We start from the raw sequence: 15967 nt of genomic DNA, 5'->3' as shown, positions 1-15967 counted from the left end.
AATTTTTGTATTTTTTGTAGAGCTGGGATCTCACTTTGTTGCCCAAACTAAACTCAAACTCCTAGACTCAAGTGATCCTCCTACCTTGGCCTCCCAGAGTGCTGGGATTACAGGCACGAGCCACTGCGCCCAACCTTCCAATGTTTTATTATGAAAAAACTGCAAACATTCAGACAAGTTGAGTGAATGGTATGGTGATCACCAGCGTCCTCTCATACTAGGTTCTGCTGTTGACAGTTGACCCCACTTGCCTCATCACTTCTCTCTCCACATATCCAGCCCTCTTATTTTTTCTGTGCAGTTCAAAATAAGTTGTAGACATTGATACATTTCATCCCTAAACGTTTCAGTATGTGTTTCATTAAGCAGAGTGAAATGCATAAATTACAGTACGATTGGATGAGTTTTGACAGGCGTATACACCTGGGTGATCCAAACACCTGTCATAAGTCACAACATCACCAATGTCCTAGAAAGCTCCCTCGTGCCTAGTTATTCCCAGTTTTGAGATTTGTCCATTGTGGCTATGATGAGACTCTGGGGACCTCTTGCTGCCTGCTAGAAGCTTCCTCTCCCCCGCGTACCAGATTCTCCTTTTTCCCTTGCAGGAGCCTTGAAGCTGGATAGTCCATGGCTGATGGTCTCTGCAGCTCACCGGCTATACTGGCCACACCGAGCTGTGTTCCAGGCTGTTCTGGAGCTAACACTGGGCAAGGCCTGGACCCTGAAGGACCTGGTGGTCAGCGTGGCCTGCAGGAGTCAGGGCCCCAACAGGGAAGGCAAGATCCAGGTCTACACCCCAGCTACCACCTACCTCCGGGTGAGCAGTGCTCGGCCCCCAGCACATGTGTGGTCCCCTGCCACTGAGATACTTTTCTGGTGCAGAGGTGGATAAAATCTGAGGCCTGTGGGCAGATAGCAGCTCACACATGTGTGAAGTTGGGCCAGTGCCTACAACTATCAGAGTTAGTTCCTAAGTGACGTAGAAAAATTAGACCTAAAAAAAGAAAATCTAGATTTCCCGTATCCCTGCTTAGCAGCTGAAGGGGAGAGAAATATAAAATAGGAAAGCAAATCGAACAGGACTTTGGAAATAGGTAGACATTCAGCTTTTGCCAAAAAAACAGAGTGAAAACTTCTAGGACATAAGTCGGTTTGATCCCAATTACTGACTGTAATGAAGTTGCTTCTCTGCATGCGTTTGGTGCAGAAGCAAGAACAGGTTTGGGAGAAAACCCATTAGTGTCATCTGCAGGGCTGAGGGAGCCTGGCGGATGGACTGTCTCCCTGCACTGGCTGATGCGTGGATGTGGGGAAGGTCCGGGCTTGATTGGGCTCATCCAAGGGCAGTGCAGTCCCCTCTGAGGCAGGGCTGGGTGGCACCAGGGTAGAGTCAAGAGCGGTGATAATCTTAGGAACCACGAGGAGGCCTCCGTGTAGCCGAGGGTGCCAAGACCGGAGAGCGAGGTATGGTTGGCTAGCTGGCTCCCACCCTTCACCCAACCAGAGGGCATGGCGGCCTGGTCCAGGGTGGTGGCAATGGAGGTGCCAGCAAGTGTCCAGATCCTGGAGATGCCAGATTTGCTGATGGATTGGCGGTGGGGAGGGAGTGAAAGAAAGGAAATAAATGGCTCTGAGGTTTTGGCCCAAGCATCTGGTGGGATGGAAGTGCCATTCTAGGAAATGGAGAAGTTGGCGGTGGGGAACCGAGGATCAGTGACGTGGGACAAAGTGTTAGGAAGTTCTGGTATTGGGTTGGAGGCTCAGCCACGTCCTAAACCCTGTCTTGTCCTTGTCACTTCTTCTTGTGAAACCCCCGAGTTGTGTGAACAAGGGATGGCGGCCAACAGGGCACCATCCCATGCAGGGCTTGTGCCAGGGTGGTGGCTGCAAGTGGTCTATCTTCCCCAGCTCTGAAACGAGCCAGATCACACACAGCTCTTCCTAGGACTCCCGAAGACAATGGTGATGGTGCAGGGAGAGAAGGCCACCCGCCAGCGTGTGCCCTTCAGGGTACAGACACCCTGGCTACTACTAATAGCGGCCCAGCGAGATCAGATTCCCTCCCCAAACTGAAGAGGAGAGAAGGAAATTATGCCTGCTCAGGGTTGGGACGACAGAGGGGAGTTTTTATTTTTGTCTCAAGGCCCTGTAGGGAAAACTAGCCTACCTGCCCCAGTCAGGTTAGGCCTCACAGAAATGGCATTGAAGGGGTTTTGAGGGATGAATAGGCGTTCACCAAGCAGGAAAGAGATGAAAGGGTATCCACGGGGGAGGAAATAGGGTGTGCAAAGGCCTTGGTCCCCCTCCTCACCTCATTGCAGGTCTCCACGGTGACCGTCTTGGCACAGAGCCTCTTCCACAGCTGGAGTGAAGTCGAGTCAGCCTGGAACGCAGCAGTGCAGGGTGAGATCCATGCTGAGAACAGCCGGGACCATAAGATCCTGAACTGCTGGTTGAAAGGCCCCCGGCAGGAGCTGAACCTAACAGCCGCCTACAGGCACCTGGAGTGGGTAAGAGCCCAGGAGGCCTGTGCAGCCAAGAGACCACCAAATCCCTCACCTGGGTCTCCTACCTCTCTCCCTGCTTGGGATGGAGAACGGTTTTGTGCCACTGGCTTGGCTCGTGACCTTGGGCCTCCTGGAGCCTCTATTTCTCTCTCTCTCTCTCCTTTTTCCTTTTCCTTCTTTTCTTCTTACATATTTTTTGATAGTCTCATTCTGTTGTCCAGGCTGGAGTTCAGTGATACAGTCATAGCTCACTGCAGCCTCAAACGTCTGGGCTTAAAGGATCCTCCTCACTCAGCCTCCCAAGTAGTTAGAACTATAGGCACATGCCACCCATGCCACCATGCATTGCTGGTTTTTTTTTTGTTTTTTTTTTGTTTTTTTTTTGGCAGACACGAGGTATTGCTGTTTCCTAGGCTGGTCTTAAAGCCCTGGGCTCAAGTTACCCTCCCATCTCAGCCTCCCAAAGTGTTGGGATTACAGGCCTGAGCCGCTGCACCCAGACAAGCCTTAGTTTCTTGTTCTGTGAAATGAACCCTGGTCACATTAGCACAGATCCGGGAGCGAAGCTTGGCTTCCTTTAGCTGAGAAATCCAAGTTCTTCATTCCTCCTGGGTACCTAGGGAGATCTAGACATGGTGGTGTGCCGGTGGGATCCTGTGGTCTAATCAGGGTGGAGGTTGTGGGTGGAGTTCGGTAGTCATTCTCGGATAGTCATTTCTGGGGGTGATGGGCAGGCTGTGGGGGGCTACCCCTTGCCTTCCTGCAAGGCAGGTCTGCAGCATGGTCCTGCTGGCCCGTCCCTCCCTTCAGCCTGGATCTTGTTGCAGCCCCGGAAGACCCAGGTGTCGCTGACGGCTGTGTGGACTGGTGCCCAGGGCCAACCTCAGGGCCTGCAGTTGGAGGGAGAGCTGGAGGAGCTGAGGCAAGGCAGGACATTGTACCGGAAACGGGGGACCTTGCTCCTTAGGTGTGTGCGCCCCTTCTCCTCGGCTGACACCCTGCAAGTTTCCCCTTCTCCAGCATGGAGGGTCCCTGGGGGAACAGGATGGGCAGAGCTACCTGGAGAAACCCTGCTGACCTGCTGGGGCCCAGATGGAACCCAAATCCCAGAGGAGAGCCACCTCCCCTGAAAGCTCCCACATCCCTCGCCCCCTCCATTAGTTGCTGAGGTGGGAGCAGAAGTGAGTCTCATCATCCTAGCCTGGAGCTGCTTGGGGTGTCTTCTCATTTCCTAGAGACAGAGCTCATTAGAAAAGCAGTTCCCTGTGTGCAGGCAACAGCACGAGGTTGGGATGAGCAGAGCCATCTTGGACTCCAGGCTATGCATTGAGCAGCTCTGTGTCCTCAGATAAGTCACCTACAGCCTAAACAGCAGCAGTGATGACAAAGGAAGAGCAGCATCGTTTGCACAGTGTTCATTTGTGTTTTTAATCCCATTTACGTTCATTGAGCACCTACTATGGACCAAGGGCTCTTCTGGGCACATGGAAAATGGCAGAGAACCAGAACGTCAGAAACCTTTGCCCTTGGGGAGCTTGCGTTCATTCCATATATGTTATCTCTAATCCCGACCACTGTGTCCAATCAATATTATTTTCGACCCCGTTTTACAGATGGGGAAGCTGAGGCACAGAAAAATCAAGTCCTTTGCCCAAGGTCACACAGCTAGTGAAAGACCGTGCCTGGATTCCAGTCCCAGTCAGTGACACCAGATGCTGTGTGCCATCTATCCCCTTGGGTCTTTGCTGTCAAATGGCGATGGGGACCCCAGCCATGCCCACTTCACTGGCACAGTGAGGTGGTGAAGGCTTCCAGATGCCAAATTGTAAAGCACAGGGCTGCCAGGTGTCCTATGTTCTCTTCTCTGTGATAATCTTAACTCTGCAAGCTCGTGACAGGCCCAGGCTGAGAGCGTGGGGCACAATTGTCCCCCAACACTACCAGCTGCTTTAATGGCTTTGGACTGTTTATCCATCTGCACACCAGGCACCCCTTGCTCCTGCCCATCCCGCAGAGCCTCCTCCTGCAGGAGACCTTCACGACTGATAGGCGACACCAGCGCTATTCCCTGGAGACTAGAGTTGTCCTGAATGGCCGAGAGGAAACCCTGCAGACTGTGGTCCTGGGCTGCCAGGCTGGACACCCCTACGTGAGTGGGTCCAGGGCATAGCTGGGAAGGGGTCTGAGAGCCGGAGGAAGGCCCCAGCTGCCTCCTGACCCCCTGTGTGCGTGTGTACATGTATGTGGTTGTCCCTCCCAGGTCTGTGCAGGTCTGATGCATCCATACGATGGCAAAGTCATCCCCAGGAACACAGAGGGGTGCCTGGTTGCTTGGAATCAGCACACGGTAAGAGCAGAGACCCCAGAGACCTTTGCATCCCAGTCAGTCCTGGTTCAAGTTGCTGCCATCTCTCAGTAGGATTAAAAACATGTTATCTGGGCTGAGTGCAACGAGTCACACCTGTAATCTTAGCTACTCAGGAGGCTGAGGTGGGAAGGTCGCTTAAGACCAGGAACTGGAGATCCATCTGGGCAACATACGGAAACCCTGTTTCTAAAAAAAAAATAAGGAAAGAAAATTTGTTTAATTAGTCAGGCATGGTAGCATGTTCTTGTAGTCCCAGCTACCTAGGAGGCTGAGGCAGGAGGATCTAATTAAGCCCAGGAGGTTGAGGCTTCAATGAGCCATGATTGCACTATTGCATTCCAGCCTGGGCAACAGAGCAAGACTCAGACACCTACCCCACACCCCGGCCCACAAAAAAAAGTACTCCTGGCCAGGCGTGGTGGTTCATGCCTGTAATCCTAGCACTTTGGGAGGCCAAGGCGGGCAGATCACCTGAGGTCAGGAGTTCGAGACCATCCTGGCCAACATGGTGAAACCCCATCTCTACTAAAAATACAAAAACTTGCTGGGTGTGGTGGTGGGTACCCACAGTCCCAGCTACTCAGGAGGCTGAGACAGGAGAACCTGGGAGGTGGAGGTTGCAGTGGGCCAAGATTGTGCCACTGCATTCCAGCCTGGGCCACAGAGCGAGACTCTGCCTCAAAAAAAAAAAAAAAAAAAAAAAAAAAAATTACCCTGCCTGGGTTCCCTGTTTAATTTGGTCCTCCCTAGTACAGTCTGTGTGACAGTCAGAGGGATATTTTCTAAAGGCCAGCACAACCCTGCCACTTGCTTGCTCTCAAACTCTGACAAAGTCTCTTGGGATGAAGCCCCACTCCCGTCACCTCAGCCCCGCCTTGTGGCCTGCATCCGCCTCATCCAGCCTCTTCGCATTTCCTCACCTGGCTCTTTCCTGCCTCGGGACCTCTGTGAGTCCTGTGTGCCTGGAGCTGTTACCCTCTCCTTCAGCTTTGCGTCTTCCCTTCTTCTCATCTTTTAGGATTGAGCTCAAGCATCTTCTCACCTGACCCCCAGACCAGCTCACACACACACCCCTGTGTACCCTAGCTATGCCTTATATCTTTTTCTTTCTTTCTTTTTTTTTTTTTTTTTTGGAAACAGAGTCTCGCTCTGTCGTGCAAGCCAGAGTGTAGTATTGCAATCCCAGCTCACTGCAACCTCTGCCTCCCAGGTTCAAGTGATTCTCCTGCCTCAGCCTCCCGAGTAGCTGGAATTACAGACGTGCATTCCCGCTGCTGACTATTTTTTTTTGTATTTTTAGTAGAGACTAGGTGTTACCATGTTGGCCAGGCTGTTCTCAAACTTCTGATTTCAAGTGATCTGCCCACTTCGGCCTCCCAAAGTGCTGGGATTACCGCTGCACCCAGCTTGCCCTGTATCTTTTGCTTCTAGTACCTATCACAAATCCCAGTTGTTTTTTTTTTTTTTTTTTTTTTTTTAAGACAAAGCCTCGCTCTGTCACCCAGGCTGGAGTACAGAGGCACAATCTCGGCTCACTGTAGCCTTGTCCTCTTAGCCTCAAGTGATCCTCCCACCTCAGCCTCCCAAGTAGCTGGGACCACAGGCATACACTACCACCACACCTGGTTATTTTTTATTTTTATTTTTAGTAGAGACAGAGTCTTGCTATATTGCCCAGGCTGGTCTTGAACTCCTGGACTCTAAGCAGTCCTCCCATCTTGGCCTCCAAAGTGCTGAGATTACAGATGTGAACCGCTGTACCTGGCCCCAGTTCTATTTTTGTGATTCATCCATCACTGGCTTTTCTGCTACTCTGGAAAACTCATGATCTCCACGAGTACTTTATTTACACTGTAGCCACAGGGCTTGGTACACAGTAGGTGCTCAATGAATAGCTGCTGCCATGATGCTATTTAACACCCATCGCATGCCAGGATCCAGAGCAGAAGTCAACAAACTTTTCTGGAAATAACCAGATAGTAACTAGTTGAGGCTTCATGGGCCACATGGTTCAGGTCTTGTTGACTCATATCTGCCGTTGCAATTCAAGAGCACCGTGGGTAATACGTAATGAACGGCATGGCTGAGTCCCAGCAGGACTTTACTTGCAAAAACAGGCCACATTTGGACCAGGGGCTGTAGTTGCTGACCCCTGACTTAGAGGGTCTTTTTTGAGGCAGGGTCTTGCTTTGTCACCCAGGCTGGAGTGCAGGGGCACGATCATGGCTCACTCACTGCAGCCTTGACCTCCTAAGCTCAAGTGATCCTTCCACCTCAGCCTCCTAAGTAGCTAAGACCACAAGTGTGCACCACCACACCCAGCTCATTTTAAAATTTTTTGTAGCGATGGCGGTCTCACTATGTTTCCCAGGCTGGTCTTGAACTCTTGGATTCAGGGGATCCTCCTCCCTCACCTTCTGAAGTGCTGGGATTAGGCCAGGCGTGGTGGCTCACAGCTGTAATCCCAGCATTTTGGGAAGCCAAGGCGGGTGGATCACTTGAGGTCAGGAGTTCGAGAGCAGCCTGGCCAAAATGGCAAAATCCCATCTCTACTAAAAAACTATAAAAATTGGCTGGGCGTAATGGCGGGTGCCTATAATCCCAGCTACTCAGGAGGCTGAGGCACAAGAAGCACTTGAACCCGGGAGGCGGAGGTTGCAGTGAGCCGAGATCCCACCACTGCATTCCAGCCTAGGTGACAGAGAGAGACTTGGTCTCAAAAAAAAAAAAAAAAAAAAGTGCTAGGATTACAGATAAGAGTCACCACACCTGGCTGAGGGTCTTGGCATGTGGTTCCCTGGGGGTGAAACTTGTTTTTGCCTGTGTATACTTGGCTAATTATTTCGTGTCTCTGGACCTCAGTTTCCTTGTCTGCAGAATGGGAGCAGCAGTGCTCATCTCTTTGCAGTGGCTGTGAGGATTACAATGTAGTGTTGTAAAATGCCTATCAGAACCTGATCCAGGTCGCCTTCCTGACACCTCTTGGAGGAGTTGATACTCTGGGAGAGCTCCATATTTTTCAGCAAGCATTTATGGAGGATTTACTGTATGCAACGAAGATAGTCATTGTGTGTGTGTGTGTCTCTCTCTCTCTTTTTTTTTTTTCTGAGACAGAATCTCACTCTGTTGTCCATGCTGGAGTTTGGAGTGCAATGACTTGATCTCATCTCACCGAAACCTCCATCTCCCAGGTTCATGCACAGACCCCTCCCACCATTTTTTTTTTTTTTTTTTTTGAGACTGAGGATCGAGTCTCGCTCTGTTGCCCTGGCCGGGGTGCAGCTGCGTGATGTCGGCTCACTGCAACCTCTACTTCCTGGGTTCAAGTGATTCTCCCGCCTCAGCCTCTCGAGTAGCTGGGATTATAGGCTTCCATGACCATAACTGGCTAATTTTTGTACCTTTAGTAGAGATGGGGTTTCTCCGTGCTGGCCAGGCTGGTCTCGAGCTCCTGACCTCAGGTGATCCCCCCGCCTCAGCGTCCCAAAGTGCTGGGATTGCAGTCATGAGCCACCGCACCTGGCCGTTTCTCTTTGCAAGATACAAAACAACCCCTGGGAAGGAGGATGAACCAGGCAGCTGTTGAGCACTGAGACCCACCCTTCTGGGGGCTCCCTTCACCATTAGTTAAACGAGGCTGCGTGCGGCTCCCCAGGGATAAGGTAGTACAGTTCTTGGAGCTTCTAGGGGGAAACAGACGGCAGGATGACAGCCTCAGACACCTGCAGAAGTGGTTCCCAATGGTGTTTGCTGTTTCTTAAACCGGAGATCGCAGAGCCGGCACCATGGGCCAAATTCGATCTGCAGATGGGTTTTGTTTGGTCTGCTTAGCATTTAAATTTTTTAAGGAAATTAATTGCTACCACTGAAAATCAGAAGATTTTGAGTAAAACCCAGATTTCTGGTGTTTATAAAAAAAAAATTCAGAAGGCGTGACCACACCAGGCCTCAAATCCCAGCTAACAACAACAGGCTCAGACTGAGTAAATGGCAGTCGTTTAGTTTCATATAATTTGGCTGTCTACTCTTTTTAAAACCGTGTCTAGGCTGGGCGAGATGGCTCATGCCTGTAATACTAGCACTTTGGGAGGCCGACGCAGGCGGATCATTTGAGGTCAGGAATTCAAGACCAGCCTGAACAACATGGTGAAACCCCATCTCTACTAAATCCAAAAAAAATTAGCCGGGTGTGGTGGCAGGCGCCTGTAATCCCAGTTACTCGGGAGGCTGAGGCAGGAGAATCGCTTGAACCAGGGAGGTGGAGGTTGCAGTGAGCCGAGATTGCGCCACTGCATTCCAGCCTGGGTGACAGAGAGAGACTGTCTCAAAATAAAATAAGTCTGTTTAATGACATGCATTTTCCCCCCCTCTTGGACCCTTATTTCTCTTCCTCCGTCTTGGTTTTAAAGTAAAGCTGAGCACCCCTTTAAAGATGCACCCCTTTAAAGATGCACCCCTTTAAAGATGCATTCCAATGATAAAGCTCCTTAGCAGGCATTTTTAACTTCTCAGTCAACACAGGTAGGAAAAGACGGTAACGTGCTACTGTGTACTTGGCCTATGGCAGAAGCTAAATGGTTGTTGAGTGAATAAACGATAGAGCCATTGTGTATTAGTTTGGTATGGCTGCCATGACAAATCGCTGCAATCTTAATGGTTTAAAACACCACAAATTTATTTTACAATTTTGGAATTCAGAAGCCCAAGATGGATCTCATGTGGCTAAAATCAAGGTGTTAGCAGGGCTGTGTTCCTTCTGGACGCTCCAGGGGAGAGTCCATTTCCTTTCCTTTTCCAGCTTCTAGAAGCTGCCTGCATGCCTTGGCTCATGGCACTTTCTTTCATCTTCAAAGCCAGCAGCGTGGCATCTTCCAGTCTCTGTGTGACTCTGACCCTCCTGCCTCCCTCTCACAGGACCTCTGTGATTACTCTAGGGCCACCCAGATAATCTCCTCATCTCAAGATCCTCAATCCAGTCACACTGCAAAGTCTCTTTTGCCATGAAAGGTCACATATTGACAGGTTCCAGTGATGAGGACATGGATGTCATCGTGGAATGAGTGTTCTTCTGCCAGCTCCACTATGAGTCACTATGAGTTACACATTCTTTCACTCTAGCACAGCTTTGTCCTTGGGGTTTCAGGCTGTAGCTAGTGATTCTGTGTTTGTCCAAGTATTTATTGAGCACCTACTACATGCCAGGACCCGTGCTAAGTATTAGGAATATGGCAATGAACAAAATACACTACTCCCAAGGCACTTTCTTTGAACAAGACACAGACATTCACATTTGTTCCATCAAGCCCATCCTGCTAATCTTAGCTGTAGGCACTGGAGTTTACATGCCCACTTCCTGCCCTATAAGTGGAGGAGTGTAGACTGCTCCATAACCCATCAATCTTTGGACCACTTTCTTCTGACGGCTGGGTTCCCAGGGTGGCTTCCGCAGGCATGTAGAGATGGTACGAGACCTCTCTCAGTGCCTCTGGTTCTCACACACTCAGGCTAAGAACAGGGAGATTGAGGCTACTTTGAAAGTCAACTGGAAAGTTGTGTTGCACTTGAAGGGTTTACATCGTGACAGATCTCAGCATGGGGAAATCCGGCACAGCCTGGCCCTGGACTTGGCCCATTCCTACCAGGTACGGGTCCCCAGGTTGGGCAGACACTGGTTTGTGCCCTTCACACAGAGCTTGACTGTTAGCAGAAGTAAAGGGTGTTGTCTGTTTCTTCCCAGCTGAGCTTCCCCCAGGCCCTGAACTTGGATGGGGGCATCATCTTTAGACAGAGTCCCCGAGGAACATTCAACTTCGGTGTGGATGCACGAGCTGCCGTCAACCACAATGTCACATCCCAGGTCAGGAGGCTGAATTCTGCTCCCTTGCCAAGGGAGTCCGGGTCTTAATAACCTTTAGAGAAGGTGACCTATACGAGATGCCTGAGGAGGTGGCAGGAGACATGACCCTGGAGAGCCAGCAGCACCGTCCTTATTTTGGCAATGTGTTTGTGATTAGGCAGGATGCATTGACTGTTGTAAACAAATGTTTGGCTCTTTGTGAAAGGCCAGTGTTCACGTCTCAGTTCACCATGGCTCTGCTCCATACAGTCTCTCAGGATCCAGGCCTCCCCACCTTGTGGCTCTGCCCCAGTGGGCAGACGGAGGGAGAGAGAGTGGAGAATTACGCAGGAGGCTTTTATGAGCCAGACCCATAAGTGGAAAGGTCATTCCTGCCTGGGTTCTCATCACATGATCCCACCTAGCTGCAAGGGAGGCTGGGAAATGTAGTTTTAGCTGTATGTCCAGGAAGAAAAGGAAATGCAGTTTAGTGAATATATAGCAGCCATTGTAGGTATATTTACTCATTCATGGCTGTTCATTTGTTCATCCATGGGCATGTGCATTCATATCCATTCATTCAGCATGGATAGGTTGTATCTCCTGTGTGCCAGGCTCTGTGATGTGCACTGGGGATGCATGGGTGACTCTGTCCCCACCTCTGTTCCCATCTCTGACAGCTTTCAATCTAGTGGGCAGTTTAGTGTTATGTAAGTTCAAGTTCAATTCCCAGTTCCACTGTTAACTAGCTGTGTAACGTTGGGTGAATTACTGAGTCCCACTGAGCCTCAGTTTTCCTAGCTGGGAAATGGGATGGTAACAGCAACCCAGCAAAGCAGTGTTGAGGATTAAATGAAGTAGTCATTGTGAACGTGGTAGCACAGTGCCTGGTTCACAGTCAGGGTCAACTAGAAGGTGGTGTGGCTGTGGGAGGCATGAGCAGGCACCATGGCGGGGAGTAGGGGGTCCCAAAGTGGTCTTCCAGCCCCAAGTCCAGGACAACACTTCCTAAGCAACCTTGTTCAGTAGCACAGCCTGAGTAAGATTGAGGGGTGAGGAACACTGAGGGAGGACAGAAGTTTCTGGTTTGAGCTTTGGGCAAATTCTGGGATGCGTTTGCCTAGTAGCCACCTCCTAGGGTTCTGCATCTCCCTCTCTGTTCCCTCTGACCCCTCTTCAACTCTCCCCACAACAGGTCTCAGTCCAGCTGAACGGATCTGACTTCGACTTTGCATTTTTCTTCCAGCTCAAGCATCCCAACAGACCAACATTTCCTCCAAACTTCCAGGTATGGACGTTGCTTCCTTGTGGATGACCTTGACTTGCCTGCCAAGAGTTGTCTCTGAGCAGCTGGCCTGCTGGGAGATGGGCGGAAGGAAGGCAGGATGGGGGTCTGAGGGAGGGAGGCCACACTTGCAGTGTTGTGCTTAGCCAAACAGCCCCTGCAGAATCAAGAACAGATGGCAGGGAGGTTTCCACATCCATCATTTGGAAGTGATGGTCCAGGCTGAAGGGGGTGAAGGATCACATTTCACTCTTGAAAATGGACAAAAACAGTTTTCCTCCAAACTCTGCCCTGTATTTGGGCTTTGGCAAAGCTGTGTAATCCTTCAAGAGAGCTTTGTTGATCCAGGGTATTTTGGAGGTGGAGAAAGACATCCAGGTGGGAGCCTCGTCCCCCCACCAAGTTTGCAGCTTCATTGAGCAGACTGTGCATGGTGTGTGCCACAGAAATTAGAGGGTGACTAATTCAAGGATGTGGAGGTGTAAATAGGAAATCCCAACAGGGATGAGGCCCTTAGGAGACGTGGGGCAGACCTTTAATTTGATAGCGATAAAAAAAATTAGAGGTGGGGTCTCACTATGTTGCCCAGGCTGGTTTTAAACTCTTGGCCCCAAGTTGTCTTTCTGCTTCAGCCTTCCAAAGTGCTAAGATTACAGGCATGAGCCACCGCACCTAGCCTGATAGCATTTTAAAATTTCTTTTGAGACAGGATCTCACTCTGTTGGCTGGGCTGAAGTGCACTGGTGGCGTAATCACGGCTCACTTCAGCCTTGATCTCCTGGGGTCAAGCGATCGTTCCACCTCAGCCTCCTGAGTAGCTGGTGCCACAGGCATATGCCGCAACACCCAGCTAATTTTTGTACTTTTTTTTTTTTTTTTTTTTTTTTTGGCAGAGACGGGGTCTCGTGATGTTGCCCAGGCTGGCAATGAGCTCCTGGGCTCAAGTGATCCTCCTCCCTTGGCCTCCCAAGGTGCTGGGATTGTAGGCATGAGCCACTATGCCCGGCCCTGATAGCATTTTTTAAACACCTGCTGTGCATTCCCTGTGTGGTGGGTTTTAGGCACTCGAATGGAGCCCGAGAGTGGCTCTGAATGGAGGGAACTGCTTATTCTTAGAGGCACGAGTTTTCACAGGTTGATGTCCCTGAAGCCAGGCTCTATTTTCACATTGACACAGGTCACCATTTCACTAGCAGCCTTTTGCTTTTGTGGAGTTCCCTGAGATCACGGCCCATCTGAGAGCTGCTGGCATTTTAGATGGGAGGAAATGACATCATATTAACCATTTGTTTTAGGGGCTGATGTCTGTGGAGTGATTGCTTGGCAGGCTCTGTTCTAAACCCTGTTTATGGATTATCTCATGGTCACCTCACGATGCTGTTGTGGGGAGGCGTGTAGCACTGTTGTACCATTTTGTGGATGAGGCTCTGAGACTTAGAGAGGTGATGTGACTTGCCCAAGATCATGGAGCTCAGCAGTGGAAGATCTTGGGTGGGAACCCAGGCGTTCTGGTTTCAGAGCCCGTGCTATCGATCCCCCGAACTCATCGGGGAGTGGGGGTGGGTTCCCCTGGAAGCTTGGATGCTGGGTCATCTAATGGGTGCAAATATTATTATCATTAGTATTTTTTGAGACCGAGTCTTGCTCTGTCACCGAGGCTAGAGTGCAGTGGCATGATCTCGGATCTGCAAACTCCACCTTCCGGGTTTAAGTGATTCTTGTGCCTCAGCCTCCCAAGTAGCTGGGATTACAGGCATGCGCCACCACATCCAGCTAATTTTTTGTATTTTTAGTAGAGATGGGATTTCAGACTGGTCTTGAACTCCTGACCTCAAGTGATCCGCCTGCGCCAGACTTCGAAAGTGCTGGGATTACTGGTGTGAGCTCCTGTGCCCAGCTCAAACGTTAATTTTAATTTTAATTTTAATTTTTAAGACAGTGTCTTCTTCTGTCAACCAGGCTGGAGTGCAGTGGCATGACATGGCTCACTGCAGCCTCCACCTCCCAGGCTCCAGCCATTCTTTTGCCACAGCCTTCTGAGTAGCTGGGACTATAGGTGCACGCCACTACACTCAGCTAATGTTTTAATTTTTTGTAGAGATGGGGGTCTTGCTCTGTTGTTCAGGCTGGTCTCAACTCCTGGCCTTCAGCAATCCTCCTGCCTTGGTCTCTAAAGTGCTGGGGTTACAGGTGTGAGTCATCGTGCCCTACCAGCCTATGGGTTTTGACAGACATTATGGATCTGCCTTGACAGCATCATTCAGAGCAGTTTCCTTGCCCTAAAAAATCCTCTGGGCTCTACCTTTTCATCCCTCCTCCTACACTCCACCCCCTGGCAACCACTGTTCTTCTTACTCTCTGTGGTTTTGACTTTTTCCAGAATGTCACACAGTTGGAATACAGTGTGCAGCCTTTTCAGATGGGCTGCTTTCACTTAGTAATATACATTTAAGTTTCCTTCATGTCTTTTTCAGCTTAATAGCTCATTTTATATTAGCGCTAGATAATATTCCATTGTCTGGGTGTATCATGTTTTATTCAGCAGTTCATCTGTGGAAGCACCAGGCATTCTTTTAAAACCTTTCCAGGCGAGGCACGGTGGCTCATGCCTGTAATCCCAGCACTTTGGGAGGCCGAGGCGGACAGATTACCTGAGGTCAGGAGTTCGAAACCAACCTGGACAACATGGTGAAACCCCATCTCTACTAAAAATACAAAAAAAAAAAATTAGCTGGGCATGGTGGCGGGCACTTGTAATCCCAGCTACTCGGGAGGCTGAGGCAGGAGAATCACTTGAACCTGGGAGACAGAGGGTGCAGTGAGCTGAGATTGCACCACTGCACTCCAACCTGGATGACACAATGAGACTCTGTCTCACGGAGAAAAAAGAAAAAAAAAAATTCATTGTGACTGTAATAACACAGGCTGGATTGAGAACCATGGGGCTAAACCTGCTTTGCAGATGGGGAAACTGAGGCTCAGATCAGGAAAAGGAGAGGCTCAGGTCCTGTGGAGCTGGTGAAGCCTTGGGCCTCTCTGCTCCCACCCTCCACTGCTCCCCTCCCCACTGCTCCCTTCAACACCCTTGTTGGGGCTAACTACGTGTTCACCCCCACCTGACTGCTTGGGTACCGAGATGCCATCCTCTTTGCATCCCAGAAGTTCTGGGTTCTCTGGTTCCCGCGGGGCACTCTACAGGGCCTCCTTTTCCGTGGAGGAGTTGCAAAGATGTCCTCTGCTTCCCCCACCAGCACGAGTTTTAGAGCTAGGCAGACTCAGGTGGCATATATGACCCTCTCAGAGCCTCAGTTTCCCCATTTGTACAATAAGAACTCCCATTTCACATGTGGAAAGGACAAGATGGGACTGTACCCCTGGGCCAGGTGCTGGAGCCAGGGTAGGCTGTCTCCCTCATCCCTCCCTCTGTCTTGTTTCTCCTCCTGATTGTGTGCTGTCTACCATGATTGGTGACTGCTCAAAGTTGGAGTGGCTCAGGAGGGCTTCCTGGAGGAGGAGGCAGCCCTACCCCACACCCAGGATCCCATAGACCCTTCCTGTCCCTCCCCCGCCTCCCTGTAGGTGCAGGCAGCTGCCGGGCGCTACAGAGTGTGCAGCTTCAACGTGTCTCTATCTGTGCATATGTCTGGCCGGGAGCTGGTTCTGCTGGAGGTCGACGCCAGCCAGGACACTCGGAGAAGCAGCCGGGGCTGGGGTGTGAGTGTCCTTCTCCACCAGGCTGTCCTCAGTGCCCCCAGGGTTGTTCGGCTGCAGCTGTCTGGAAAGATCACCCCAGCAAGGTAATGGTCCCCAGGTGGTCTGCAAGGAGGCGGGGAGACCACAGAGGCCAAAAGGCTGAGACCTGGGCAGTCCTCACTGAGAGGCCTCTCTTCTTTCCCTCCGAGACCACACCCAAGTCAGCCCCATCGGTGCCACTGAGGGCATGAAAAGCAGGTGGTTTTCAGTTTTTC

At 50.6% G+C, this 15967-nt stretch overlaps 1 protein-coding gene across 1 annotated transcript in view; it reads left to right on the top strand.

Moving 5' to 3' along the window:
* Positions 1–15967, top strand: part of LOC102140761 (uncharacterized) — a 153704-nt gene that overhangs the window by 77522 nt on the left and 60215 nt on the right. Inside the window, exons 29-37 of the mRNA XM_045382987.3 lie at positions 609–820; positions 2325–2513; positions 3338–3477; positions 4497–4659; positions 4771–4857; positions 10383–10520; positions 10616–10735; positions 11910–12002; positions 15579–15796. Of these exons, the coding sequence (XP_045238922.2) occupies positions 609–820; positions 2325–2513; positions 3338–3477; positions 4497–4659; positions 4771–4857; positions 10383–10520; positions 10616–10735; positions 11910–12002; positions 15579–15796 (1360 nt within the window). The remainder of the gene's footprint in view (positions 1–608; positions 821–2324; positions 2514–3337; positions 3478–4496; positions 4660–4770; positions 4858–10382; positions 10521–10615; positions 10736–11909; positions 12003–15578; positions 15797–15967) is intronic.

Source organism: Macaca fascicularis, chromosome 20, assembly GCF_037993035.2.
Source record: "Macaca fascicularis isolate 582-1 chromosome 20, T2T-MFA8v1.1".
In the NCBI taxonomy this organism is placed as follows: domain Eukaryota; kingdom Metazoa; phylum Chordata; class Mammalia; order Primates; family Cercopithecidae; genus Macaca; species Macaca fascicularis.
This window is presented reverse-complemented; position numbering and strand designations above follow the sequence as displayed.